Consider the following 27,241-nt stretch of genomic DNA (forward strand, 5'->3'; position numbering starts at 1 on the left):
TCAGAGATAAGGGCAATGCCTTGGACATGGTAATTAAGGGTAAAGCCTGAAAAACTTCAATAATGGGTTAACAGTGGCAGGAGATTGGGGGTGCCTTCACGGTATAGCCGTTAATATCTACACTTTTTATGTCGGATGATGAATCAGTCATCCTCAGAAGAGGTTCTAGTGATAATGCGAAAAGCAATGGAGACAGGGAGCACCCTTAACATGTTCCACGCTGTATGGTAAAGGTAGGTGTACACGTCCCATTCACAAATAATTGCACCTGGGGTGTGTTATATAAGGTAGTTTGCACTCTGTAAAACCAGCCATCTTTCCCAACATGTGCTTAAACCTTATATAAACATTTCCAATATACTTGATCGAAAGTTTTAGCCGTGTCTAGACTTACCAAGACAGTGGGGAGGCTGGCTGCTGTAAAGTGTGACATCGCTAACAATATGTGCCTGGTATTTAACACAGAGTGGTGGTTTTGTATAAAACCAACCTGTGTGGGGTCAATCAAGGATGGCATAATTCCAGCCAGCTGCGCTGCCATAATGCTCGCCAGTAATTTGACATCTACGTTGAGCAGCGAAATAGGCCTGTTTGCCTCCGCATCTTCTTTGGGCTTATCTGGGTTGGGTATTAAAGTTATTAAGGCCAAATTTTCATGTTGAGGAAATGCACCAGTCTCCACTATTGATAGATGATAGGATAATAGTGGTCCCAGTAGTTGTGGCATTAATGTTTTATAATATTCCCCTGTGAAGCCATCTGCCCCAGGGGCTGAGAAGGGTTTCAATGTTTTAATTGCTTGTTGGAGCTCCTTAGCTTGAATAGGACCAATCAGGCCATTGAGCATTTGCCTATCTAGCTCTGTGAGTTTCGGTAAGTGAATTTTTGCTAGAAAGGAGTATATAACATGCCCCTCTGGCACTGGGCGTTCACTATATAACTCTCTAAAATGTTTGTAAAATAGGGCAGCTATTTTATTGTGCCGATTAGTCAAGCATCGAGCACCATCATGCAATATGTTGATTGTACGGGAAGCACCCCGGGTTTTTAAGCTTCCTGTCTTAGTTCCATACTTGTGAAAACAGTATTTCCGATAAAGTAAACTACGTTGAGGTTGTTGTATAAGTGAGTTTAACATGACCTGAGTAGACGTATACATCTCTTTATGGTGTGGTGTGGGTGAGTTCATATAAGCGCATTTTGCTTTCTGTAACTGCTGCTCTAAGTTTTTAATTTGAGCTACGCATTGCTTACACCTAGAAGCTGTATAAGCTATTATCTCACCTCTCATCACCACCTTTGCTGTACTCCAAAACAAGGACAAGTTATCTAAATGCTGAGCATTATTTGTTTGGAACGTTTCCCACCTCGTTCGGAGATAGGTCTGGAAATTTGTATTGTGAGCTAAATAACTAGGGAAATGCCATCCCGAAGCAGCACAATAATGGAAGGTTGCTTCTAAGTCCATCCAAACCATTGCGTGATCTGAAACTATTTCTGGTTCTATTGTCACTTGTGTCACAGCTGTAAAAAGACCACTAGTGACCAAGATGTAATCTAGTCTAGTGAGTGTGTCATGGGCCCTTGAGCTGTGTGTAATCTAATTCTCCAGGATGGAGCAGCCTCCAGGCATCCACCAGGTCCAATGTCTTGCAAAATGAAGTCAATGTCCCAGTTCCGGGCCAAACACATCTTGAGGGTCTTGCTTGTGCATTACTATCCAAATCTGAGTCAGCTATTAGATTTAGATTCCCAAGTATTATTAAATCTTTATGCTGGTATGGTACCAATCAGGCCAATATGGAGGGGTAGAAATTAGCCTCAAACGGTGTTGGCCCATACATATTTAGTAAATACAATTCTCTACCCTGCACCCTTAACTTCAGGAGGATGTATTGGCCCTTCTCATCTTTCAGGGTGACTTCTGGTATGCAAGCCAATGACCGGTGAATCAATACTGCAACTCCTCCCCTTCTACCTCCAGAAGAGGCAAAGAAAAGGTCTCCCACCCAGGCCCGTTTAAGCTTGACATGCTCTTCATCACTCCAACGTGTAGGCAGGCAATGTCTGCTCCTTTATGCTTCAGTTCTGCCAAAATCTCAGTGTGTTTTATTGGAGAGGGGATGCCCCCCACATTCCACGTTAAAATTCTACTTGTCTTTTGACTGATGAGGCATGCCACAGTAATCTTATGACCACTTCATACCTGAGAAAAAAGCCAGGGTGCCCAGCCTCACCCTAACTATATCATGGTCCTGGTACAATTTATACTCATTCAATCTGTGGAAGAAGGAATAATTTATGCGTCGTAAATTTCCAAAACCTATATTATCCCAAAAAGCCCCAAACACCGCTCCCTCTCTAATACCAACCCTGCAGAAATTCTACTAACTCACAACATCTCACCCACTACAATAGCGGGATCGAGGGGAGAACACCTTAATGATAGGACCTTTCCCCAACGACCACCTTCTTAAGCAGTCACAACAGCAGGCATACCGTAACAGAAATATACATAAGCATGAATTATGTCAAGATATTAATATAGATTTCTTCTCTTCTTCCTGAATCCACACAGGATTTCCATTTTATGAAGGTCATTATGAATTTTTAGAATAACCACTTGAGGCCTCCTGCAAACATCTTGTTGTCGACCACATCATGTGGTCTAAGAAGAACTTTGTAAAAATGTTATGGCCACTTTTCTACAAAACAGTCCACTCTGCAGACTTCACTTACATAGGAACCAAATGGTGGAACTCCTTACCACTCAAAAATAAGAAATATACAGGAATATACTAGATTCCGCAAAATCCTCAAATTGTTCCTATTCAAACAAACTCTCATAAAGAACAACCATATCTCAAACAACTAATTATTACCTGAATTAGTTATTACTATATTTACCATTAACTTTCTCTTTGCTTCATGTACAATTTCTCATTCATAATAGATTTTCTAAATGTTAAACATCCATAGCTATCCCAGTATGTTTATGATATTGTATTGTAAAATTGAATTCTTACAACAAATTACTTTCTTATGCATTCTTCATTGTTATGTATCCTATACTGTTTATTGTAAGCCACACGGAACTCAAACTTGTTTGGGATAATGTGGGTTATAAAGGTCATAAATAAATAAATAAATATCTTGCTCCAAGCAATCTCTAGCACAGGATCATTAAACACCCGACGCTCAAAAATAACCCACAAGAGCGTTTTGGCAACTGCCTGCTTCCGGGGTAGTGAACATAGGGCCAAATAATAACCACAAACTGGCTGTGATATAGAGATACTTCACACCTACTGTAGCTGCCCACTGTTTCAGCACCTTAATGTAGGTGCTCAGAGTTGATCAGTCACCAAAGAGATCAGTTTCAGTTCATAATTCCCTAAGGGCCTCTTTTTTACTAAGCCGCTGTAGCGATTCCCGAGCGGCAAATGAGAGGAAGCCCATAGGAATTGAATGGGCTTCCTCTCATTTGCCATGCAGGAATCACTAGCGCATCTTTGCAAAAGAAGCCCTAAGTTAGGTACCTAAACCCCTGGAAAATTGTCTCCTTAGAGCCCAATTTTCTAAAGATGTAGGCATCTCTTTTTTAAAAATTAGGTACCTAGATCTGTTTAAAAATTATCACATGTTTAGAGAGTAATTTATAATAGGACCCCCCCCCCCCTCCCAGCAGCACCCCTCATTGCACAGTGCTCAATGTTCCCCAAAACCATGGAGAGAACAGGTAAGACAGCAGGTGGCACCTATCGGTGGTACTTGTCAGTCCTGAATGTCACAGGACTGAGCTTTAAGTCCCTGAAAAATTCTCAGCTTCTTTGACACTGTCTCTGTCCCTCTTCTGCTGTTCTTTGGCAGGACTATGAGCTCCAGTTAGTGACGTACAAAGCACAGGTTGAGCCTGTCGTTTCTCCAGCCAAGAAACCCAAAGTCCAATCTACGTCAGACAGCATCATCCAGGAGGTAAGAAAGAAAAAAAAAAGCACAAGAGAGAGCTTTACTGAACCCCCAGCCTCCACAGTCTTTGTACAGTTGGGATTTACATGGATTGTGATGGAACATGTGTCTCTTTGTGTCTTCAGTATGTAGACCTCCGGACACGCTACAGCGAGCTGACCACCCTGACCAGCCAATATATCAAGTTCATCACTGAAACATTGTGTCGGCTGAATGTTGAGGAGGTATGAGACTGGGGTGGCGTGTCTGTAGTTTGCATTCAACTTTGTGGTTCCTAACTGTGCTAAGCTCTGTCCTTAGCTGCTTCACTAACTCCAGTTTGCTAGGGATCCCAGGCCACAGTGAGGAGTAGAACCATTCCCAAGTCATCCAAGCAGGGCACATACTTTCCTCACTCACATAACTCACCTGTATCTGTGGAACAAACCAGCAGTGGTGCTTCAGTTCAATTCAGATAGCTGAAACAGCAGCACCAAAAACTATAGAGGGCACCGACAATGACCAGTGAACTCTCCCTTAGATTTACCCTGCACTAAAACTGACTGGCAACTCCCCCTGAGTATTACCCAGAACTAACACTGACCAGTGCCTCTCCTTGAGATTTACTAACACTGACTGATGACTTCCCCTGAGATTTACCCTGCACAAACACTGACCACTGATTCTCTCCCTGAGATTTATCCTGCAGTAACCCTGACCAGTCACCCCCAGAAGTGAACCCTTCATTTTAATGTAGGTTTTGAAGTGAGGCACTTCTATTGTAGGTTTCTTCACAGGCATTAACAAATACAACCAAGCTGCAGTGGTCATGGGGTCATGGCTTTCATATGCAGCGCACAGAGACAATTGTATTGTTTTCTTTCATTTTTAAAACCCCTGCCCTCCTCTCCCGCATGGACCCCAGGCCTCTTGGAAATGATCAAACACTGTGTGCAATGATTTACTGTTTGTTTTATCCAGGGTGCTGGGCGCTAGTGTTTTTGGCAGTAGGAGACAATTCCCAGATACACTGTGTGTGTGGAGCTCCAAACCCTGGGGTTCACTCGCTCTGTCTGTCTGTCTGTCTCTCTCTGCCTGTCTATTGCTCCGGTTTCGGCTGCATGCATGCAGGGAAGGTGGGATTTTAACTGTAATTAATCCTCTGCTTCATGGGCGTGTGCTGCTCTGGGCTAGGATTGCTGTTTTTGTTTGATTTTAAGAGTTTCTTTTGTGCACTTTAATTTCTCGTTTGTTTTGTAGTAACAATTCTAACTCTTCTTCCTTTTTTCCTTTTAATATTTTTGTGGATTTTGCATTTGGATTTGAACTTGCTTTTCCCCCAAGCGCTTTGCTCAAGGAGCTAAAGAAGGGTGTTTTTTGCAGTTTAGGAACTAAAGGAAAGTTAAAAGAAAAGCCTCACTCCCTCTAAATTAAATATTTCCCCAAATCCCTCTCCCTGGAGGTGACTGGTGTTCCTGCATCAGGTACTTGTCCCGCTGCTGCATGCATGCCTGTGGGCTGACAGTATTCCCAGCCCTGCATCCATCTCTCTCTCTCTCTCTCTCTCTCTCTCTCTCTCTCTCTCCTTGCTCCCCCCCCCCCCCCCCCCCCGCCCCACCTTGCTACAGTAGCAGTCAGTCTGCATCCCTTCCTTTTCTCTCTGCACAGAAAGCTCTTTGCAGACTCCCACCTCTGGAAGAAAAGGGAGTAAGATCTCAGCACCTTGTCACTTTAGGCTTATTAATGGAGACACAGATGGCTGGGATATTGTAGTAATTTTAGGATGAAATGGGAACCTCCAGGGAGAAATACTGGCTCAGATACATTCAGGGTTGTGAAAGGAATTTTTTTTTTCATGGTGCACCATAGGAGAGGTTTTCCCTGTCCTCGGGCTGTGGCACATGGCTCATCCTTATTCTACCCTGTACAGCTTAGAATGGGACAGATCGGCAAGCGGCAGAAGCTGGAAACTTTGCCACCCACTATAGAGGCCAATGCAGTAAGGCACACTAGGCTTTGGGCACCAGTTAGCTTGGCTTTGTGCTCACAAAGTCATGTGCTACAATGCAGAAACGAACTTTGCACACAAGCTAACTGTGCACAAAGCCTTTTATAGACACAAGTGCACCACACATTTAAATGCATGCCAGTGAAACTAGTAACTATTTAGCACGTATGCAGCTTGGAGAAAAGGCGACTGAGGGGTGATATGATAGAAGTCTACAAGATAATGAGCGGAGTAGAGCGGACAGATGTGAAGCGTTTGTTTACACTTTCAAAAAAATAATAGAACCAGGGGACACATGATGAAGCTAGAATATGGTAGATTTAAAACAAATAGGAGAAAGTTTTTTTCTTTACTCAGCGTGTAGTTGGACTCTGGAACTCGTTACCGGAGAATGTAGTGACAGCAGCTGGCCTTACGGAGTTTAAGGGGGGTTTGGACAGATTCCTGAAGGAAAGGTCCATTGAACATTATTAAATATATATATATTTTTGGGGGGGGGAGCGGGAGGGGGGTTTGCCGGGTTCTTGAAGCCTGGATTGGCCACTGTCGGAGACAGGATGCTGTGCTTGATGGACCCTTGGTCTTTTCCCAGTATGACGGTGCTTATGTGCTTATAAGTGAACAGAAGACCAAAGGCCAGAATTAGCACGTTCTTCTGTGGTCATTAGTGAGGATTTCATGCCTCTTTCTGGAACAAAACACAAAGTGCTGGACTGTTGGCAAATGCAGGCACACATAGGTCTGAGTAGAAAACATTTGTACTGGCACCTGGAGTTGCATGCGCATAAATCAGTACACGTGCGGGAATGCTATCCAGTGCATAAATGTTGGTATTGCAAAACCTTTTTTCAAGGAATAGCATTCAAGCACATGTACAGATGCATGTGCATGCAATTCTGGGGGCTGATTTGTGCACAAGATTAGTTGTTGCTAGTGCAGACCAGTGTTCACATCAGTCCTGTGTGCTCTCCTATGTTAGCGCACATTTTTTGAACTGGGTCTATTTACATCCTGAATATGCATTGGGGACCAGAACTCTGGGACTCTTGCATTAGGAAGCCACGCACTAAGCATCAGCGCAGGACTCTAATGCAAGGTTTCTATATCAGCCCGAGTGATCTAGAGTAAAGTCAGATCCGCTAGCATGAAAAGCTAGAGGGAAAACTGAATAGGAAGAAAGAGACTTTCCTTCCAGCTCCTCTGAGATTTCACCTGTTTTGGTGAAGCCCAAACTGTTTGCGTTGCACATGTGGAATGGTGCACTTGGCGACTTTAATAAACTGGATAGTAAGCTGATCTCCCAGTTGCGTGTGAAAAATATAGAGAGAATAATTGAAAAGCTTTCTCTGCAAGTAAATAATGTTTACCTGCTCCTAAAGCTTGTGTTAACATTCCCTTATAGTATGCCTGCTGTTCACAGTACATGAAATTTTACCTGTTGGGGAAAAAAGGAGCGGGCTAGGGTTGGGGGAGGGAACGTAAGCGGTGGGATTTTATTTTAAAACTGCCCTGTGTACTTTCCACTGCTTCCAAGCAGTTCCAGAGTTTCTGCATTGCTGTACTGGTTTGAATTTTCAGAGAAACTCCACAAGGACTTTCCCCATTAAACATTAGCTTGCAGGCCCCGTGGGTGGTCTCAGAATTTCCCCATTAAAAAAATATGATGGGCACTATCGATGTGTACCTATTGTACACCACCTTGAGTGAATCTCTTCATAAAGGTGGTTAATAAATCCCAATAACTAAATAAAAAAATAGGTAGGAACCAGCAGCTGTGCTGGGGTCACCCAGCAGTTTTCTCTGCTGGAATGTAAGATCTGTGCTGGACAGCTGGTCACTACAGCGCTGCGTATGCCTTGTAGCACTGTAGAAATGATAAATAGTAGTAGTGATAACTAAGAATAGAACAGGACATAAGGACATAATACATAAGTACATAAGTATTGCCATACTGGGACAGACCAAAGGTCCATCAAGCCCAGCATCCCGTTCCACTCCACTCATTATTTTATAGACCTCTATCGTATCTCCCCTCAGCCATCTTGTCTCCAAGCCGAAGAGCCCTAACCGCTTTAGGCTTTCCTCATAGGGAAGTCGTCCCATCCCCTTTATCATTTTCATCGCCCTTCTCTAAGGCTTCTTCCTTATCGCGGTGCGACTCGGGTTTTCTGAGAAGCACAGGTTGATTTCCTCACCTCACCATAAAAATTAGGTTAGCAGAAATTATAAAAAGTTTAAACTACTCCCTGTTGATTTGTCTTTTACAATAGTGAAATGATCAAAAACATAAATGATTAATAAGCATAAATACAATCAATGAGGTAAACGTGGACATGACAAATTAAATCCTAATAATAGGACTAAAATGATACAGTGTCAGAAATATACATATTTAACAGCACTACAAAACAATCATATAACAGAAATATAAATGAGTATAATACAAATTATACCATAATAAGCAACAGAAGAATAGTCATATAACATAGAAACGATACTCACAATGTCACCACAGTACAAATGAAACAACTGAATAGGCACACATTAGAACCAATCAAATAATACAGATGTGATGCTCATAATGTCAGTACAGTACAGTACAATACAATGAAACATCTTAATAGACAGCCAAGGGGGCAAATGCAGTTGAGACATATAGATGGACAAGCTGAGTAGGGCAAGGTCCTTGGCATAAATAGATGAGTGGCTAGATTGAATAAAGTATTAGGAACTGGTCTTAGTTATAGGATGTGCAGCAAGCTTGTCCAGGTGCAAAGTGAGTGAATAGCCGGTCACCACATATATTAAAGGCTTGGGAGAAGAGCCAGGCTTTTCACCTGCTTCCTGAAGTAGAGGTAATCTTGAATTAGGTGTTGCCCCTCTGGGAGTGAATTCCGTAGTGTGAGGGCTACTCCCAAGAAGGCTAACTGGCGGGTGTCACATTGTGCAATTTCTTCTGAAGGAGGGTACATATAGTTATCTTCCTTGAGAGGACCTTAGAGGCATCATAGAAGGCTAACTTATTCTTTAGGTACTCTAACATATTTTGTCTGAGGAGTTTGAAAATCAAGGATGGAGTTTTACGTTTGGCCCTTTAAGGGAGTGGTAGTCAGTACAGTTTTTGCAGGAATGATGTGATATAGCCCTCTACAAGTCCTTCTGTAACATTCTGAATTAGTTGGAGCTGGTACAAACTCTTTTTGTTTTGACAAATGTACAGGGCATTACAGTAATCCAGTTGTGACATTATCATGGTGTAGACCACAGTGATCATACTCTTTTCAATATAAGTAGAGAGATTTCGTAGTTGCCACATGGTGATAGAAACAATTTTTAAAGGTTGTTTGAATTTGTGGGTTCAGAGTGATGATTCCTGGCCCCTGAGTTTAGGGGGAGCTCATACTTCCCAAATGGTATTTTGAAGTCAGGTACTTGTCCACTTGTTATAGGAACCTACAGAATCTCTGTTCTGCTTAGGTTCGGGCAGAGTTTGTTGAGTTTTTTTGCCCATTCCTGAGTTGCTGTTAGGCACTGATGTTTACTCAAAGCTATAGGTGCAATAGGTATGAGTAATTACACACTATTGGCATAGATATAGAATTTTTTGTTCATTGACTGAAGCAGCTCAGCTAAAGGCTTTATGTAGATATTAAATAGGTGACAGTATGGATCCTTGTGGTACCCCACAGTTCAGTGCCCAAAGTCATGATGCGCTGCTGCTGAATGGAACTGATGGTTGTCTGTCTAATAAATAAGATTTGAACCATGCAAACATCCCATTGCCCTCATGAGGAAAAAAACAGCATTAGGGCTACTCTGATCTCCCTGTGGTGAGTAATCTATGGCTGATGACACATCTGCATTTCCCCACACTCCTTAGTGGGAGAAGGGAGAAGAAGGAAGCAAGGAAGCACTCTCCTACAAATTTCCTGTTGGTGATAAAGCAGCAGCCCTGGTGTAGGTGTGCAGGTTGCTGCTGCTGTGTGTCCACCCCATCCCACCCCGCTTTGGGCTTTGGTGCATGCTTACAAATTTGCTGCCATGTTTTTGCTGGATGCTGGAATGCTGTGCACCTGTGAACAGCTTGCTTTTAGAGCACGGGGCACATGCTTTGCATACTTTTCCCTTTCAGCTACCATCTCAGCTCAGTAAATCACACTGGTCCTACTCCCTTTTTTGTTGTCTGTCTGATGGCCTAAGCCAGTATCCAGCATCTCTGGTTCTTGTGAGCCTTTAGGGTGCTGTGTGCCATTTTACATACACCTTCTCTAACCCTCTTATGTTAAACCATTTATGTTTTAACTTTCATACTGTATATTTGAGTTCATCAGTTTTCCATCAGTTTTATTTTATTTTCCTCTTTTCCTCCCCCTTCCTACCCCTTTCCCTTTAATTTTCCTCATCTTCCCCTCCAGAAAGCTGCTGAGAAGCTGAAGGAGGAGGAGAGGAGACGGCTGGCGGAGGTGGAGGCCCAGTTGGAAAAGCAGACGCAGCTGGCAGAGGCTCATGCCAAGGCCAAAGCCCAGGCAGAGAAGGAGGCAGAGGAGCTCCAGCGGCGCATGCAGGAGGAAGTCAGCAAGCGGGAAGTAGTGGCCGTAGATGCTGAGCAGCAGAAGCAGACCATCCAGCAGGAGCTGCAGCAACTGCGGCAGAATTCTGACATGGAGATCAAGTCCAAGGCAAAAAAAATTGAGGAGGCTGAATACAACCGCAGAAAGATCGAGGAGGAAATCCATATTGTCCGCCTGCAGCTGGAGACCATGCAGAAGCAAAAGGCCAGTGCCGAGGATGAGCTGCAAGAACTGAGGGCTCGGGCGGAGGAGGCCGAGCGGCAGAAGAAGGCAGCTCAGGAAGAGGCCGAGCGGCTCAGGAGGCAGGTGAAGGACGAGTCGCAGAAGAAGAGGGAGGCCGAGGAGGAGCTAAAGCGCAAGGTCCAGGCTGAGAAAGACGCAGCACGCGAGAAACAGAGAGCCATGGAAGACCTGCAAAAGTTCCGGAGCCAGGCGGAAGAGGCTGAAAGGAGGATGAAACAAGCAGAGGTTGAGAAGGAAAGACAGATCAAGGTAGCGCAAGAGGTGGCACAGCAAAGTGCTGCTGCTGAACTGAATAGTAAGCGCATGTCTTTCGCAGAGAAGACAGCACAGCTGGAGCTATCCCTAAAGCAGGAACACATCACAGTCACCCACCTGCAAGAAGAGGCAGAGCGCTTGAAGAAGCAGCATGAGGAAGCAGAGAAGGCAAGAGAGGAGGCTGAGAAAGAGCTGGAGAAATGGCACCAGAAGGCCAATGAAGCCTTGCGCCTCCGGCTCCAGGCAGAGGAGGTGGCCCACAAAAAGACTTTGGCTCAGGAGGAAGCAGAAAAGCAAAAAGAGGATGCTGAGCGGGAAGCCAGAAAAAGGGCAAAGGCTGAAGAATCTGCTTTACGCCAAAAAGAACTTGCCGAAGATGAATTGGAGAAGCAAAGGAAATTAGCTGATGCCACTGCCCAGCAGAAATTCTCTGCTGAGCAAGAACTGATCCGCTTGAAGGCTGATACAGAAAGTGGTGAGCAGCAGCGTCTTCTCCTTGAGGAGGAGCTCTTCCGCTTGAAGAATGAGGTTAACGAGGCCATCCAGAAAAGAAAAAAAATGGAGGAAGAGCTAGCTAAAGTGCGGGCAGAGATGGAGATCCTCCTGGAAAGCAAGTCCAGGGCAGAGGAAGAGTCCAGATCTAACACTGAGAAATCCAAGCACATGCTGGAGGTTGAGGCCAGCAAGTTAAGAGAGCTGGCTGAAGAAGCAGCCAGGTTACGTGCTCTATCAGAGGAAGCCAAAAGGCAGCGCCAAATAGCAGAGGGTGAAGCTGCTCGCCAACGAGCTGAGGCTGAAAGAATTCTTAAAGAAAAGCTTGCCGCTATCAATGAAGCCACTCGCCTAAAGACTGAAGCCGAGATTGCCTTGAAGGAGAAAGAAGCAGAGAATGAGCGTCTCAGAAGACTGGCAGAGGATGAAGCCTATCAGAGGAAGTTGTTGGAAGAGCAGGCCACCCAACACAAACAAGATATTGAAGAGAAAATTATCCTGCTGAAAAAATCCTCTGATAATGAGCTGGAGAGGCAGAAGAACATTGTAGAAGACACGCTGAGACAGAGGCGAATTATAGAAGAAGAAATTCGCATTCTCAAGCTCAACTTTGAGAAAGCCTCCTCAGGCAAGTCTGACTTAGAACTGGAGCTGAACCAGCTCAAGAATATTGCTGAAGAGACTCATCGCAGTAAGGAGAAAGCAGAGCAAGAGGCAGAAAAGCAGAGACAGCTGGCTCTGGAGGAAGAACAGCGCAGGAAGGAAGCAGAAGAAAAAGTCAGAAAGATCCTGGCAGATGAGCAGGAGGCTGCACGTCAACGCAAGGCAGCCTTGGAAGAGGTAGAACGCCTGAAAGCTAAAGCAGAAGAGGCCAAAAGACAGAAGGAGTTGGCAGAGAAGGAGGCAGAACGGCAGATTCAACTGGCTCAGGAAGCTGCTTTTAAGAAGATTGAAGCTGAGGAGAAGGCACATGCTGCCATCGTCCAGCAGAAGGAGCAGGAGATGCTGCAGACCAGAAAACAAGAGAAGAGCATCCTAGATAAGCTGAAGGAAGAAGCTGAAAGGGCCAAGCGAGCTGCAGAAGATGCCGATTATGCCCGTATGCGAGCTGAGCAGGAAGCCGCTCTGTCACGCCAGCAGGTGGAGGAAGCAGAACGTATGAAGCAGCGGGCTGAAGAGGAAGCCCAGGCCAAAGCCCAAGCTCAGGATGAAGCAGAAAAGCTTCGGAAGGAGGCAGAACTTGAAGCTGCTAAGAGAGCCCATGCAGAACAGGCAGCACTCAAACAGAAGCAGCTAGCAGATGAAGAGATGGACAAGCACAAGAAGTTTGCAGAGAAAACATTGAGGCAGAAAGCCCAGGTGGAGCAAGAGTTGACCAAGGTCAAGCTGCAGCTGGAGGAGACAGACCACCAGAAGACCCTCCTGGATGATGAGTCACAGCGCCTAAAAGAAGAAGTGACCGACGCCATGCGTCAGAAGGCTCAGGTGGAAGAGGAGCTCTTCAAAGTCAAAATACAGATGGAAGAGCTGATCAAACTGAAACTGAGGATTGAAGAGGAGAACAAAATGCTCATCATGAAAGACAAAGACAGTACACAGAAGTTCCTGGCAGAAGAGGCCGAGAAGATGAGGCAGGTGGCTGAGGAAGCAGCACGCCTGAGCATTGAAGCACAGGAGGCAGCCCGCATGAGGAAACTGGCAGAAGATGACCTGGCCAACCAACGAGCCTTAGCTGAGAAGATGCTGAAGGAAAAGATGCAAGCAATTCAGGAGGCCACCAGGCTGAAGGCAGAGGCAGATATGTTGCAGAAGCAAAAGGAGCTGGCCCAAGAACAAGCAAGGAAGTTCCAGGAAGACAAGGAACAAATAGAACAGCAACTAGCCAAAGAGACTGAGGGCTTCCAGAAGAGCCTTGAAGCTGAACGCAGACAGCAGCTAGAGATCACAGCCGAGGCTGAACGTCTCAAGCTGCAGGTGCTGGAGATGAGCAAAGCCCAGGCCAAAGCAGAGGAGGATGCCAAGAAGTTCAAGAAGCAAGCTGAGGACTTCGGCAACAAGCTGCACCAGACTGAATTGGCCACCAAGGAAAGGATGGTTGTGGTGCAGTCCCTGGAGATCCAAAGGCAGCAGAGTGGCAAGGAAGCGGAAGAACTCAGGAGAGCCATTGCTGAGCTGGAGCATGAGAAGGAGAAGCTGAAGCAGGAAGCTGAGCTGTTGCAGAAAAATTCACAAGAGGTACCTAACTTTAACAGCTTTGACATTATGTTGTTGGGGACCTTCATATCTCAGCAGTGACATGGGTTGTATATACCAGACCTCTTTGTATAGAAGGGCAGTGTTTACACTCCATGCCATTTGATGTTAGTCCACTCCTATTTTTTAACTCCTATCTTCTAACATTTTGTGGTAGTACAAGCATCGGACTGGATTGGAGTAATATACTGTGACGACATGGAGTTAGCTTGTAGCACTGCTTTTTAAAAATAAGACTAATGATGAAAGTTCTTTGCTTCCAGATCCCCATTAATTATCTTCCCCTCCTTCATCACTGTTCACCTCAGAATTAGTTACCTGTGTAGACCTTTCCACAGTAATAATCTACCATCCTTGCAACGCCACTTTCTCAAGTGGTATTTACTGTTCTTGAGGGCTAGAAACTGGTCAGGTTTTCAGGATATTCCTAATTAATATGCCTCCAACACATCACCAGGGCTTCCTACTAAACAATGATTAAAGCAATTATATCCTAATATAGACAGTCATTGACCATTTGTTTTAATACAACTTGTCTTTATTGAATAATGTACCACACTCTATATAAAACTAATAAAATCTCTCTGGCTGACTACCTGTTGACTGAATCACCATACATAATAAACCTGAGCGATTTGTCTCTTTAAGCAGTCAATTATGAGAAATCAACATTAGTCACATTCTCATCCATCTCTTACAGGGCTATATTTTAATCCATGACTTTCCAAACTTGCTGCTCATGAAATGATGTTACTGTTCAAACTACATATCACCTCACAATGCTGGTTCTGTTCTGTCCAGTGACTTGATATTAACATGCTCCAAAGTTTACTTATCCGTTTCAGCTCACAAGTTCACAGTCCTACAGGGATTTCCACCAGTCTTTCTTCATCTTCAGAGTTAGCCTCAAAATAACGTTGCATTTCACCAGATGGCATCATCAGGAGACTAAACTATAATGATAAATTACTTTCAAATACTCAATAAAATCTAACCCCCCCCCCCCTCCCACCTTACAAAACATATTTCATATACCATACATATATTAAAAAAAAAACTTGCTGGGACTACATCAGGAAAGGACAAGTGTTCGGGTGCTCCAAGCTTCAGAGCTCTCCCTCTGGTAACTGGTGCTATCAGCGGAAATGAGAATAGAGCAACATTTGAGTAATTTGAGATTAGGCAAGGAAGAAGCGCCATTGGTGAATCATTGGCGTAAAGTTCAGCATGAAGCGTTTGATTTAAAATTTGTAGTTCTGCAAAGTATTTGCTGAGACGGGGGAAACATATCTACAATTCTACATAGGAGGGAACAAAAATTGATATTTTCTTGGAACACAGTAGAGCCAAATGGCCTGAACAAGGAAATTGAGCGGCAACACCTGTAAATAGTAGTATATATGGATGTCATTTCCGCTGATAGCCAGAGGGGGAGCTCTGCAGTTTGGAGCACCCAAAGGCTTGTCCTTTCCTGGTGTAGTCCAAGCACGTTTTAAAAAATATACGTATGACAAGTGAAATATGTTTTGTATAGTAGGGATTTCAGATGTTGTTGAATATTTGAAAGTAATTTTATCGTTATAGTTTAGTCTCCTGGTTGCGCCATCTGGTGAAACACAACGTTATGCTGAGGCAAAGTCTGAAGATGAAGAAAGACTTTGGTGAAAATCCCTGTGGGACTGTGAACTTGTGAGCTGAAGTAGATAAATACAGTTTGAAGTGTGTTAATATCGAGCCACTGGACAGAAAAGAATCAGCATTGTGAGGTGATACAGAGTTTGAACAGTAGCATCATTTCATGAGCAACACGTTTGGAAAGTCATGGACTAAAATATAGCCCTGTAAAATTTGGATGAGCATGGGACCAATGTTGATTTCTCATAATTGACTGCTTAAGGAGATAAATCGCTCAAATGTATGGTGATTCAGTCAACAGGTAGTTAGCCAGAGAGTTTTTATTAGTTTTATATAGCGTATGGTTTATTATTCAATAAAGGTAAGTTGTATTAAAACAAATGGTCAATGATTGTATATATTAGGATATAATGAATATGCCTGAGAGATTTGCATACAATGGAGGTAGTAGGCATGCAAAGTTTTCTCATGCATATAGTATTCATTAGGGATATTCTGAAAACCTGACCTGTTGGTAGCCCTCGAGGACTGGGAGTTAAGACCAAGGATGTACTCGGTTGTGAAACAGGTGAATTTGCATAAACATGAAACATGTGAGGAGCAATGCCAGCCTGGAGGCTCCATTCAGCTCGTGCTACTGATTCAACCTCTTGTCTCTCCTAAGCATTCACTATCTAAATCCAGCTGACAAACAAACAAGTTAAGGCCGGTAGCATGGGGAAGAGTTTTTTTCAATTAATGACAATCTCCAGCATGGTGGTTCATTTTCTCTCTGCCCTTACTCCTGTCTTTGCAACTTCATGTATTCACGTACTGGTACTTGACAAAACAGGACAACTTGCAGGCTGTTTTACCTTGTTTCGGACCAAGATGAGAATGATTCAGAGATGAGGATGTACGTTAGCTGTGAAGACCATGCCACCGCTTTTCTAGCTCTGTGACATTCACATAGAGTAGCATCTCTGGATAATTCTTCTGTGCATCTGATTAAAGGTACCACAGTACAGTATATGGAAAGTGAATGCTAAGGGAAGGTGAACAAACAGTAGCAAGGTTGAAGTTTTGATATGATGGTCCATAGTCACCTTATTCATGATATCCCTCAACTGTGACTGAGTTGATGAGAGATTGTCTTGCTCTAAGAGGATGAGCCACAGGTCTAGGCTCTGCTACTAGACTGAAGAAAGAGTCCTGTGTTGAAGTGTGTCACTTTGATGTATTATGCATGTCAGTTCTTCGATTTCCCAATAAAAAATGTGCCCAGATTTGATCTTTATTTTCACAAGGGGTCTAAATTTAGGGTAAAAACACTTTTGTTTATGTACCTGGGACCTCTACAGTGAAAGTGTGAACACAAAGGCCAGGTTAAATTTCATTTCCTGGAATGACTGTTTCAGAGATGTAGAGACAAAAACAGCAAGAGAACTCAAAAAAGACTCTGGACCTGATGCACAAAGCTTACCGTGCTGTTAACATTTGCTTTAGGCTGGTTGTAGCCAGTGTAAAGCAAACGTTATTTAGCAAGTAATGCACAAAAGGGTTTTATGTGGCTTTAACGTGTGCCATTAGAAGCTACCAAAAACCCTATACAAAACTGAGCATTCCAAGTAATGCACAAACAGTTCTTTGCACAGAGCACCTACCTTTAACATGCAAAATTTTACATCAGCTCTGGACCTGTTGTTATGGTCAGCAGTCTGCTTGCACTGTATAGTAGTGCAATCAGTCTGCCCCCCATAAGGTAGGCACTCATACATGGACACCCCACCCCCGAGCTTTTTGGCATTCCTGGTGGTTCAGTGGACCGCCTCCTGACTCCCCCCCCCCCCAAAAAAGTCCCTGGTGGTCAAAGTGGACTGTGATCCCTCCCCCCCCCCCCCCCGCCCCCCTGAGGCAAGAAAGGCCCTGGTGGTCTAGTAACCCCGATCCTCTCCTCCCGATCCCTCCCCGGGTACCTGAAAAAAGATAGAGGCAGGAGGGTGGGAGCAATATCTTCCACCCTCCTGCATCGGGGCCAGGCCTGCACAAACGGAGGTGCATAGCCCTGCCTGGTGCTTCCCATAATTCACTGGGTAGGGGCTGGGTACTGCTATTTTGGAAGAGACGGCGCCGAGGCGGGAGGGAGGAGGTTTTGTTCCTGCCCAGCTTTTTTTAAGGTATCGGGGAGGGCAGGAGAGGAGGGAGGGGGTTTGCTAGACCACCAGAGTCAGTTGGGGGGGTGCAGTCCACTGGACTGGGGGGTTGGGAAGTATGAGGAGGAAGCAAGAGGCACCCAGGGAGGTCCGGGGTCCACCAAAGTACAAGGGAATTTGTGGGGCGGAGGAGGGGGGTTCGGGAGGCATGGGGGGAGGCCTGGGATACACCAGACGACCATTGGACCACCAGGGAATTTTGCCTGGGGGGGGCCGGGGGTCCAGTGCATCAGAGCTGTCAAATGCATTTGACAGCTCGGACTTGCAAACAGCAAGCGATGCACAAAGGGGAATCCATGCAGCTTATTTCCATGCGATCCCCTTTGTGGATCGCTCCCTGTTTGCAAGTCACTACATTTTACCAATGCAGCAGTATTTTACGGCTGCTTTTGTGCATCGGCACCTCAGATAAGCTCAGAGGATATTCAGCCCTTTGGAACAGTGGCATAGCCACAGGTGGGCCAGGGCCCAGCCACTTAGGGCTCAGACCCACCCAAAAGTAACACAAATTTAGCGGTAGATGGTGGGGGTCCCAAGCTCTGCCAGCTGAAGACTTCCCTCTGATGGTAAAGAAAATGCTACTCTCCACAATACTGGCACCTGTGCATGCTCAGTTTTCAGCGCATGCCTGCTGCAGACTGCCAAGGTGGAAATAAGCATTTTCCTGCTAGCTGAGATATTTTTTGGTGGGATGGGGGGAGAACACGTGGTGCCCACCCACTTCTTGCCTAGGCCCACCCAAAATCTGTTGTCTGGCTATGCCCCTCCTTTGGAAGTAGAGCCTGGGATAAGCACAGAGGATCCTTAGCTGTGAGGGAATGAGGGGTAAAATCTGAGATAAGCACAGAGGATCCTTAGCTGTGGGGAGTGAGGGGTAAAGCCTAGGACAAGCAAAGAGGGATCCCTTAGCTGTGGGAGGAATAAGAGGGGTAATGTTTGGGATAAGCACTTCACCTGAACTGAGTGGAGCTATTCCTGAAGGTAGTGTTTGAGAGAGGTTTGCATTTGTGGGCATTTATTTGAAAACACACATAAGCATAAAATGTGTTCATGCTATAGAGCAGGTGTAAATGTCAGTACATAAATTCCCAGGGTAATTTTCAAAACAAAAGTATGTGCTTATATTTATTTTGAAAATTTGCCAGTATCTGCACAGGGGAAAATATGTAAGTATTAATGTCTGTGTCAAGTTACGAAATTACCCCTTAGGTGTACTAAAATAGATATTTTCACAGATGGTTAAACAAATATGAATGGGCAACTATAGAGCAGACACATTTAAAACAACAGTTTTATGTTCAATATTCAGTAATGGGAGAATGACAGTAAAAGTTGTTTTAAGGCATCCTCCTTCCCTGCAATATTGCCTTTTACCATTGCAGTGAAATAGAAGAGGCTGCAGGTGATGCAGTCTGTGGTCTAAATCCTCTTCCTGACAGCCTCTTCCTCACTGACAGATGGAGTGTTCTCCCCATCCCATGTTTGTCTGTAATAGTTCTGCAACATGTATAAATGGATCTCCAGTTAACACATTTTTCCACTGTGTGCCCTTTTGTTTTCATAGATGCAGGTGGCTCAGCAAGAACAGCTGCGCCAGGAGACTCAAGTCCTCCAAACAACCTTTTTAACTGAGAAGCATCTCCTGCTTGAGAAGGAGAAGTACATTGAAAAAGAGAAAGCTAAGCTAGAGAATCTGTATGAAGACGAAGTCCGCAAAGCTCAGAAGCTGAAACAAGAACAGGAGCACCAGCTGAAACAGCTAGAAGAAGAGAAGCAGCAACTGAAAGCCAGCATGGGCGAAGCTATGAAAAAACAAAAGGAGGCTGAGGAGAGTGTCCGTCATAAGCAGGATGAGCTACACCAGCTGGACAAGAGGAGACAGGAACAGGAGAAGCTTCTAGCAGATGAGAACAGAAAACTCAGAGAAAAACTTGAACAGCTGGAGGAAGAACACAGAATAGCTCTGGCCCAAACTAGAGAGATGATGATCCAGACTGATGACCTTGCTGGTAGTTCACAAACCAAAGCTATGCCCAATGGCAGAGATGCTGTAGATGGCCTTGCTCAAAATGGAATGACAGAACTAGGGTTTGATGGCTTGCGACAGAAGGTGACAGCAGAGAAGTTGAGCAATGCAGGTATCCTGAACAAAGACACTTTAGAGAAGCTGAAGAGGGGCCAAGTGACAGTGGAGGAGATTTCCCAAAGAGATGACATTAAGAAATACTTGAAAGGGAAGAGCAGTATTGCTGGTTTGCTGTTGAAGCCAAGCAACGAGAAGATGAGTATCTATGAAGCCACGAAGAGAAAGCTCTTAACTCCTGGCACTGCTCTTATTTTATTGGAAGCTCAGGCTGCGTCTGGCTTCATAATTGACCCTGTGAAGAATGAAAGACTCTCAGTTAATGAAGCTGTGAAGGAAAATGTCATTGGTCCTGAGCTACACAATAAAATGCTTTCTGCTGAAAGGGCAGTTACAGGCTATAAAGATCCCTACACTGGAGATAAGATATCCCTTTTCCAGGCCATGAAGAAGGACCTCATTGTAAGAGACCATGGCATTCGTCTTCTTGAAGCCCAGATTGCGACTGGAGGTATCATTGATCCTGTTGATAGTCATCGCGTACCACTGGAAGTTGCCTACAAACGTAACTACTTTGATGAAGAGATGAACGAAGTCTTATCAGACCCCTCTGATGACACCAAAGGATTTTTTGACCCCAACACCCAAGAGAACCTCACCTACTTGCAGTTGATGGAGAGGTGTGTGACAGATCCAGAGACGGGTCTCTGCCTGCTTCCCCTTACAGATAAAGCAGCAAAAGGAGAACTGGTTTACACAGACGCAGAAGCCAAAGACGTATTTAAGAAAGCCACTGTGTCTGCACCATTTGGTAAATTTAAGGGAAAGACTGTCACCATCTGGGAAATCATTAACTCAGAGTACTTCACTGAAGACCAGAGACGAGATCTCATCCGTCAGTATAAAACTGGGAAAATTACAGTGGAGAAGATCATCAAGATCATCATCACTGTGGTGGAGGAGAACGAGAAGAAGAAACAACTGTGCTTTGATGGCCTCCGAGCTCCTGTGCCAGCAGCTGAACTAGTAGAAAGTAAAATCCTTGACAAAGATCTCTACAATGAATTGCACCAGGGCAAGAAGACCGTGAAAGAAGTTTCTGAGATAGACTCTGTTAAGAAATACCTAAAAGGAACCACCGCCATTGCAGGTGTCCTGGTAGAACCCACTGGGGAAAAGCTGTCTTTCTATGATGCCCTAAAGAAAAATCTGTTGAAGCCAGAGGTCGCTTATAATCTTCTTGAAGCTCAGGCAGGCACTGGCTACATAATTGATCCAGTTAAGAATGAGAAGTTCCCTGTTGAAGAGGCTGTTAAAGCCAGTGTTGTTGGTCCTGAATTCAATGAGAAGCTTTTGTCTGCTGAGAAAGCTGTAACAGGTTATAAAGATCCTTACACAGGCAATACTATCTCTCTGTTCCAAGCTCTGAAAAGAGGCCTGATCCCTAATGAAAATGGAATTCGTCTTCTAGATGCCCAGCTTGCCACAGGTGGCATAATTGACCCTGTAAATAGCCACCGGGTTCCACTTGATGTTGCCTGCAAAAGAGGATACTTAGATGAAGAGACAAATAATTCCTTAACAAACCCCACTGATGAAACCCAGCGCTTCTATGATCCTAACACTCAGGAGAACGTCACCTATTCCCAGTTGCAGAAGAAATGCAGTTTGGATAAAAAGACTGGCCTTTATATTTTGCCACTATCAGAACGTGCAATACAATCCCAACAGGAAGAAATCTACACTGACAACCAAGCCAAAGATGCGCTCAAACAGGCAACAGTGGAAGTCCCAAGTGGCCCTTTTAAAGGCAAAACTGTTACCATCTGGGAACTGATTAACTCTGAATATTTCACTGAAGAACAGAAGAGAGAACTACTTAGGCAATATAAGACTGGAAAAGTCACAATTGAAAAGATTATTAAAATAATGATCACAATCATTGAGGAAACTGAAACAAAGAAACAAGAAAGACTGACATTTAGTGGCCTTCGAGCTCCAGTTCCTGCAGTTGAGCTGCTGGAATCCAATATAATTAATAAGAAACAGTATGACCAACTCAAAGAAGGCACAAAATCGGTGAAAGAGATCTCTGAGACTGACTCTGTGCAGAGATACCTTCAAGGCAGTGACTGCATTGCTGGAGTCTTCTTAGAAGACACCAAAGAAAAAATGAACATCTATCACGCCATGGAAAAAGACTTGCTTAGGCCAGGCACAGCTCTTGTTCTTCTGGAAGCCCAAGCTGCTACTGGTTTCATAACTGATGCAGTGAAAAATCAAAAGCTATACGTTAATGAGGCTGTGAAAGCTGGCCTTGTCGGACCAGAACTACATGAAAAGCTTCTCTCTGCTGAAAAAGCAGTGACTGGATATAAAGACCCATACTCGGGAAAAACCATCTCAGTTTTTGAAGCTATGAAAAAGGGACTTATTCTTAAGAATCATGGAATTCGAATTCTAGAAGCTCAAATAGCCACAGGTGGCATCATTGACCCAGTGCACAGCCATCGTGTCCCTATAGATATTGCCTACAAGCGGGGTTACTTTGATGAAGAAATGAACAAGATCCTGTCTGACCCAAGTGATGACACTAAAGGTTTTTTTGACCCCAACACCCAAGAGAACCTTACCTACCTGCAGCTAAAGAAGAGATGTATTAAAGACCCAGAGACAGGCTTGTATCTCCTCTCCTTAAGTAAGCAAGAAAAGCCTGCAGCAGTGGAGGCTGCTCCAAAATACAGTGAGTCAGAAGCTAAGAAGGTGTTTGAGGAGACCAAGATTGATATCCCTGTGGGCACCATGGCAGGGTCTTCTATGACCATGTGGGAATTAATGCAGTCGGACTTAATCCCAGCTGATGAAAGGGAAAGACTGATGAAAGAATTCCGTTCTGGTCAACTTACAAAAGAGCGCATGATTATCATCATCATTGAGATCATTGAAAAGACAGAAATTGTTAGACAGAATGATTTACACTCCTATGATTTTGTCCGCCGGAGGATCACTGCTGAAGAACTTTATGAGTCCAAGATTATTACTCTTGATATCTATAACATGCTGAAGCATGGAACCAAAACCATTCAAGAGATTATACGGATGGAGACAATCTGGAAATATTTGTATGGAACAGGCTGTGTTGCAGGCATCCAAATACCTACCACCAAAGAGATAATTAGTTTCTATCAAGCACTGAAGAGAGGTCTTATCTCACCTGAAGTAGCACATGCATTGCTGGATGCTCAGGCTGCCACTGGCTTCATTATAGATCCTGTGAAGAATGAGATGCTGACAGTTGATGAAGCTGTCAGAAAAGGGGTGGTTGGACCTGAATTACATGACAGACTTCTCTCAGCTGAAAGAGCTGTCACAGGCTACCGAGATCCCTACAGTGAGCAAATGATCTCCCTCTTCCAGGCCATGAAAAAGGATCTGATTCCCTCAGAGCAAGCCTTGAAATTATTGGATGCCCAGCTAGCTACAGGTGGTATCATTGATCCACGCTTTGGATTCCACCTATCACTAGAAATTTCTTACCAGCGTGGCTATTTAAATAGAGAGACTTATGACAGACTTTCAGAGCCAAGTGAAATAAGAAGCTACATTGATCCAACCACTGATGAGAAACTCAGTTACTTGCAGCTCCTCAAAAGATGCAGACAAGATGAAAATAGTCATCTTTACCTGTTGCCACTTTCAGACAAGAGAAAGCTAACTTTCAAAGGTTTGCGAAAACAGATTAGTGTGGAAGAGCTGATCCGTTCACAAGTCATGGATGAAACTACAGCCCAGAGGCTCCAGGAAGGGTTGACGTCTATAGAAGAGGTTTCAAGAAACCTCCAAAAGTTTCTGGAAGGCACAAGTTGTATTGCTGGAGTCTATGTTGAGGCTACCAAAGAGAGGTTTTCTGTCTATCAGGCAATGAAAAAGGGATTCATAAGACCTGGAACAGCCTTTGAACTCCTAGAAGCACAGGCAGCAACAGGTTATGTGATTGATCCAATTAAATGTCTCAAGTTAGCAGTGGAAGATGCAGTACGAATGGGCATTGTAGGCACAGAGTTCAAAGACAAGCTGCTATCAGCTGAGAGAGCGGTGATTGGTTATAAAGATCCTTACTCTGGCAAGCTGATTTCCCTTTTCCAAGCCATGAAGAAAGGGCTAATTCTAAAAGATCATGGAATTCGTTTACTCGAAGCTCAGATTGCCACAGGCGGCATCATTGATCCAGAGGAAAGCCATCGCCTCCCAGTAGAAGTGGCCTATAAGAGAGGTCTTTTTGATGAGGAAATGAATGAGATCCTTTCTGATCCTAGTGATGACACCAAGGGATTTTTTGATCCTAATACAGAAGAGAATCTTACTTACCTTCAGCTCATGGAAAGGTGTATTACAGATCCAGAAACTGGACTCTGCCTTTTGCCACTGAAGGAGAAGAAGCGTGAGAGAAAGACTTCTTCAAAGTCATCAGTCCGCAAGCGTAGGGTGGTTATTGTAGATCCTGAGACTGGCAAAGAAATGTCTGTATATGAGGCTTATCGCAAAGGTCTCATTGATCAGCAAACCTACACAGAACTTTCAGAGCAGGAATGTGAGTGGGAAGAAGTTACTATCTCCTCCTCAGATGGTGTTGTCAAGTCAATCATTACTGACAGAAGATCAGGGAGACAATATGATATTGATGATGCCATTGCAAAGGGCCTTATAGACCAGGCCTCCTTAGACCAGTATCGTGCAGGCACTCTGTCCATCACTGAGTTTGCAGACATGTTGTCAGGCAACATGAGTGGTTTCCGTTCAAGATCTTCCTCTGTTGGGTCATCTTCCTCTTATCCTGTAAGCCCAGCAGCTGCAAGAACACAACTGTCCTCATGGAGTGACCCGAATGAGGAGACAGGCCCAATTGCTGGTATTTTGGATACTGACACTCTTGAAAAAGTATCCATCACAGAAGCCATGCATCGCAACCTTGTAGATAATATTACTGGCCAGCGGTTACTGGAAGCTCAAGCCTGCACTGGAGGTATCATTGACATCAACACTGGGCAGAAATTCTCTGTCACTGATGCCGTAAACAAGGGCCTTGTTGACAAAATTATGGTAGATAGAATTAACCTTGCCCAAAAGGCCTACAGTGGTTTTGAAGATCCAAGAACCAAGACAAAAATGTCCGCTGCACAAGCCCTGAAGAAGGGCTGGCTGTACTATGAAGCTGGCCAACGCTTCCTGGAGGTGCAGTACCTGACAGGCGGACTGATTGAACCAGATCTCCCTACCCGTGTCAACCTAGATGAAGCTTTGCGAAAGGGTACCATTGATGCACGCACTGCACAGAAGCTGCGGGATGTCAATACTTACTCCAAGTATCTCACTTGCCCAAAAACTAAGCTGAAGATCTCCTATAAAGAGGCGATGGACAAAAGCATGATTGAGGATGGCAGTGGGCTGAGACTTCTGGAAGCCTCATCCACATCCAGCAAAGGCTATTATAGCCCATATAATGTCAGTGGCTCTGGTTCCACTTCTGGTTCCAGATCTGGTTCCAGAACTGGGTCACGGTCTGGCTCCAGGCGAGGTAGCTTTGATGCAACAGGTAACTCTGGTTTCTCCATGAATTTCTCATCCTCCTCTTACTCCTCCTCAAGCTATGGGCGCAGATACACTGCCACTCCACAAGAGAACACTATTGATACAGCTGAACTGGCTCTTGCCTTGGCCAGCCTGAGTAGAAGCTGTAGTTGGGAAACCAGCAGAGACTTTTTAGCACTGCAGGGTCCTCATCCCACTGTGGCATGAGCCTAAACACACAGGAAAACAAAAATCAAAAACATTCGATGGAATGTTTCCACTTATCCTGCTCTGCATGTGGTGAAGCTGCTTGCTGAAAATAATTTGAGTTTCGTTTTGAAATTTTTTTCAATGTTTTATTCTTTTCATACTCCAAAAGCAGTGCCTAAAATGTAACCAAAAAAAGGAAAAGCTGGAGAATATACTAAATATTACCAGACTAATATATTAATATATTCTTGTTCTTATGACAGTATTTGTATATTGAGTGCTAAGAGAACACTAATAAGGTTGAAGATTTTTTTTGTGGGGGGAGGGGGTTGGGGGAAGAGTTGTTAAATAGCGTGCATGTCTACCATCTGCAGAGCAGAATAAATGTAAAAATAAAAATAAAAAAAATACTGAAAGAACAGAGGAAGACAAGCCAGCGTAACCAAGACAAATACAGAGAAGCCAAATTTTTAGACTGTGGTGCCGTGGACTTCTATGCACTTATCCAGCTTACCAGAGACTCTTTTTATTAAAGGAAAAAAAAACACAATAAAAAATATATAAAATAAAACCTGTACCAGCTTTCTTCTATGACAACTGCCCTACCCACCCTTATTCTGAAGAGAAGACACTATATTTTGCTTTTTGATCTGCTGTCTATGCAAATATCACTCCACACTTCCATACAAATGGAGAAGAAACACCCTTACAGCCTGTTGACTTTGGGACACTGTTGGCCTCTTTCCTTATTCCATTCAGTGCACACATGCCACCATTTGTCACCCAGCTCGGCTCAGCTCTTGGGTGATTGACTAGGAGATCCTTAGGCCTGGATCTTCCCCACTGGCTCTTTACTCTCTGGCATGAGAGTGGAAGGGGTCAGGGGGGAGGAGGATGCCTGGCCTCCTGATTCCAGAGTAACCGTTGGAAAGAAAGTTCCTCTCCTCTCTAGCTCCTCAGCCTCCAGCACCCAGTGAAGCTCCTGTAACTGTAAGTCCACACTTTGACTGCCCCATGCCTTTGCATCGGTAGATGGGTCTTCTGCCTGCCTGTTGCCTGCTTCCTCTGCTCTGTTGCCTGCTTTTCCATAGGTTTCTATTCATGTTTACCCCTGATGTAGGAAGGAGGGTGCTGTTTGTTCTTTCTGGGCTGTGTTTGAGCATAAGAAGCTGCATGTGTTTGCATGTTATGCACAAAATAGAAAACTCCTTTGTTGTGCTGTTTCCAGTCTTCTTATTGGTGTATCTGGGAAGTGTCCTTTGCCTTTCAATTGATTCTGAGTTACTCTAGTAAAGGACTGTCCCCTTTTTATTTAAATAAGAAATAATACTACATCCATCATCCAGCCCTGTCTGGAGAATCCTCCGAGTCCAACACATAAGAACATAAGATGTGCAGTGCTGGGTCAGAGCCATTAAAGTCAATATCTTCAAGAGTGACCAGTCTGGGTTGCTTGGAAGGCACACCATCAGTTTTCAAACAAGTATTAAGATTGTGTTTAGAGTTCGATAATTATGTTTTTAATCATTCTGTTATCTTTATAGTTGAATATTTTTATTGAAGACAGTTGACAAAAGGGCAACAAAACACTTGAAAGATAATGAAATTAGTCACAAATAACATGCATTCAAAAACATGGAAGGCACCATTTTAAAAATATTCCGATTCTCACGTCATCTGAGCCAAAGCAAAATAAAACTCTCTACTACTAAGCACATTGTGAAAAAATACAAAACCTGAAAAAAATCCTAACATATGTCATACCAGGGGCTTATCTGCGTGG

The 27,241-nt window shown here is 44.1% G+C and overlaps 1 protein-coding gene across 1 annotated transcript in view; it reads left to right on the plus strand.

Moving 5' to 3' along the window:
• The window catches only part of PLEC (plectin), a 285,737-nt gene that overhangs the window by 245,571 nt on the left and 12,925 nt on the right, over positions 1–27,241 (plus strand). Inside the window, 4 exon segments of the mRNA XM_030220355.1 lie at positions 3,871–3,975; positions 4,095–4,193; positions 10,372–13,752; positions 19,162–26,448. Coding sequence (XP_030076215.1) covers positions 3,871–3,975; positions 4,095–4,193; positions 10,372–13,752; positions 19,162–25,476 — 9,900 coding nt within the window. The 3' untranslated portion in view covers positions 25,477–26,448.

This window comes from Microcaecilia unicolor, chromosome 1 (assembly GCF_901765095.1).
Source record: "Microcaecilia unicolor chromosome 1, aMicUni1.1, whole genome shotgun sequence".
In the NCBI taxonomy this organism is placed as follows: domain Eukaryota; kingdom Metazoa; phylum Chordata; class Amphibia; order Gymnophiona; family Siphonopidae; genus Microcaecilia; species Microcaecilia unicolor.